Raw genomic sequence first — 2,465 nt, forward strand, 5'->3', positions numbered from 1 at the left:
AGGGATATGCTGGAAGAGGCAAAATGCTAACAACATCTTTGGACTGAGCGCACGCACAAAGAACAGACAGGTACGCATCATCTCGTCTAAGCTCAGGTAAGAACATATCTCAGTATGGAAAAAACGGTGGCTTGTTCCTTTAAATGGTCAAGATTCAAACAAATGGCGTCCCATAACAAGCCATGTGAGCGCAATCCGCTGTCACCAACATTATACGCTTTTGCCTAAACTGTTTCACAAGGGGGAAAAACAGCACCAACAGCGACGCACATTCAACACATAACACGCTTGATTTGTAAAACCGAATAACAACACAGCCTAGTTAAGAGCATTTGCTTATTTGTGTATTCCTTCCATCCGGTGCTTGACTCATCGTGCCGAGGGCAGAGAATGATTCCTTTAGGTAATTAGGACATCATGCTGATATTGCTTCAAGATGTCTTTAAACCACCTTCTGATTAAATCTCACCAAACAGCTTAGTCATGCGCTGAAAGAAGGCAAGCTGGACTAGACTTACGCTTGGCTTGAGATCAGCAGGAAGAGAGTGTTTTATAACCCGGGACCAGATGAATTTGCTTTCCAAAACAGATCTGATGTTTGGCTTGGCAAGTAGTGGGGCCAGATTTGTGGGTCTTGTCTCATGAACATCATTTTCTTGTCTTTGTTACTTGTTATTTGTTTTTGTTATTTTCAGGAAAGGTAATAAACGTGGTGAATTGTGACTTTAATTAGTTTGATGAGAAATCACTATAGAAGGCAATTATTTTAGGATTCTTAGTGTAGTTTTGTGATAATACCTTTGAGGGCTTTTGGTATTTTGGCATTTTAGATGAGTGAAATTGCTCAATTGCATAGCTGAAACATCTACGTTTTGCAATGACTGTAAAGGGATGTGACCCTGCTCTTTGCAACGGGTGATTCGCGAAACTGTCCAGGAAGTTTATTATTGCAATTCAAATTTCCTGGAGTTACAGTTGTTCAGTCACCAAACCAGTCTGCAACCTTTGTGGATCCAAAGATGTGTTTCCAAAACACTGATGAGTCAAATTTACTGAACACCATCTCAAAATCAAACCAAAAGTGTGTGATTGTTAGTCAGGTTATTGACCAATAGGGGATTTTTTCTTGTGTCCCTACAATGACAAATGTTACTGTACTTCCTGATTTGAAAGTATATAAAGGAAAGATAATTCAGCGCTCGGGGTATGCATGATTCGACATGGCTGATTGTAAGAACTGTTTTTCTACATATATCGACTAATAAAACTGTAATACAATTATTACTATTGGCTGTAGTATAACAATTGAATTGAATATTTTTTATTTTTGCTGTTATTCACCCATGTTCCACATCTTCCAGGCCGGCCTTATTACATCAAGCAGGGAGTCTCAGGTATGTAACTCTGCATGTTCTTATTTTGCACCATTATATTCTTGATGTTATGTAAATACTTTAGAGGCTTCTGAGACACCCATTTCTCTCCGGGTCATCAACTCTGTGGAGCCGATGCCTGATAAACGCTATGAGACATATGTGGCGTTCAGAGGCATCCTACTGGGGGCACTAAAGAGACTCCTATTCACAACAGATTTTAAGTGAGCTATATTTTCACTGTTCATTTCATTACAAATGGAGGTTAATGTCAGTCTGATTCCTCTATAGCTCGTAGTCATTCAAGCTTTTAATCCTGGCATGAGCATACAGTCGCACATTTTTTATCATTGTCCTGTCTTAAGTTGGTCAAATGTATTTGATCCGTGTTTTGTGATGTCTTTTGGCTTGGCTTGTTGTTCAGATTCACCTACATGGAGTTCCAGGACTATGGGCCGTACCTGAACAGTGTGAATGGTTTGTTTGAAGACCGAGAGAATCACACGTACTGGCAGCTGGAGGTCAGAAAGCCAGACGGGAGCATCGTTGTCCTGGATGTGGGTCAGTATTTGACCAGTCACATATCTCAAAAGAGGCCTAACTACTCAACAATCTCTCTCTCTCTCTCTCTCTCTCTCTCTCTCTCTCTCTCTCTCTCTCTCTCTCTCTCTCTCTCTCTCTCTCTCTCTTTTTTTGTAAATAGGTATTGGTTGCTACATTCCAGAAAAAGATGAAGAGATTATCCTGAATTATAGCAAGTACTAGTTTCAATAGGCCTTGCAAACTAACTTTTAATCAAACAGATGTTCTTGAATCAAAGAACATCCACAAACGTTTTACTTGCTACTGTTTTTCTTGTTGTGTTATTTTATATATCTTTTTATAGCTCAATTTTGTGCGATGCAAACCATATTCAGCAGCTTGTCTAATAATGTCGCTTTATTGAATCGACTGCACTGGATCGACATGAGTCCAGCTGACACACTTCTGAACCCATAACCGATTGTATTGATTGACCCATTGAATGACCGATTCCTAATGAACCTGCAACATGAAACAGATCACCAGACATAGATGTGGGCGTGGATGGTG

General features: G+C 39.9%; 1 protein-coding gene across 1 annotated transcript; it reads left to right on the forward strand.

Moving 5' to 3' along the window:
• Nucleotides 1-1,168: 1,168 nt before the first annotated feature.
• LOC306966738 (uncharacterized protein) lies at nucleotides 1,169-2,138 on the forward strand (the record flags this gene model as incomplete). The annotated part of the gene is made up of 5 exons (XM_079561553.1): nucleotides 1,169-1,230; nucleotides 1,362-1,394; nucleotides 1,459-1,597; nucleotides 1,798-1,934; nucleotides 2,077-2,138. The coding sequence occupies exons 1-5, from the start codon at nucleotides 1,221-1,223 to the stop codon at nucleotides 2,136-2,138; spliced, it is 381 nt and encodes a 126-aa protein (XP_079417679.1). The 5' UTR covers nucleotides 1,169-1,220.
• Nucleotides 2,139-2,465: the final 327 nt, after the last annotated feature.

This window comes from Gobius niger (assembly GCF_951799975.1).
Source record: "Gobius niger genome assembly, chromosome: 8".
Classification (NCBI taxonomy): Eukaryota; Metazoa; Chordata; class Actinopteri; order Gobiiformes; family Gobiidae; genus Gobius; species Gobius niger.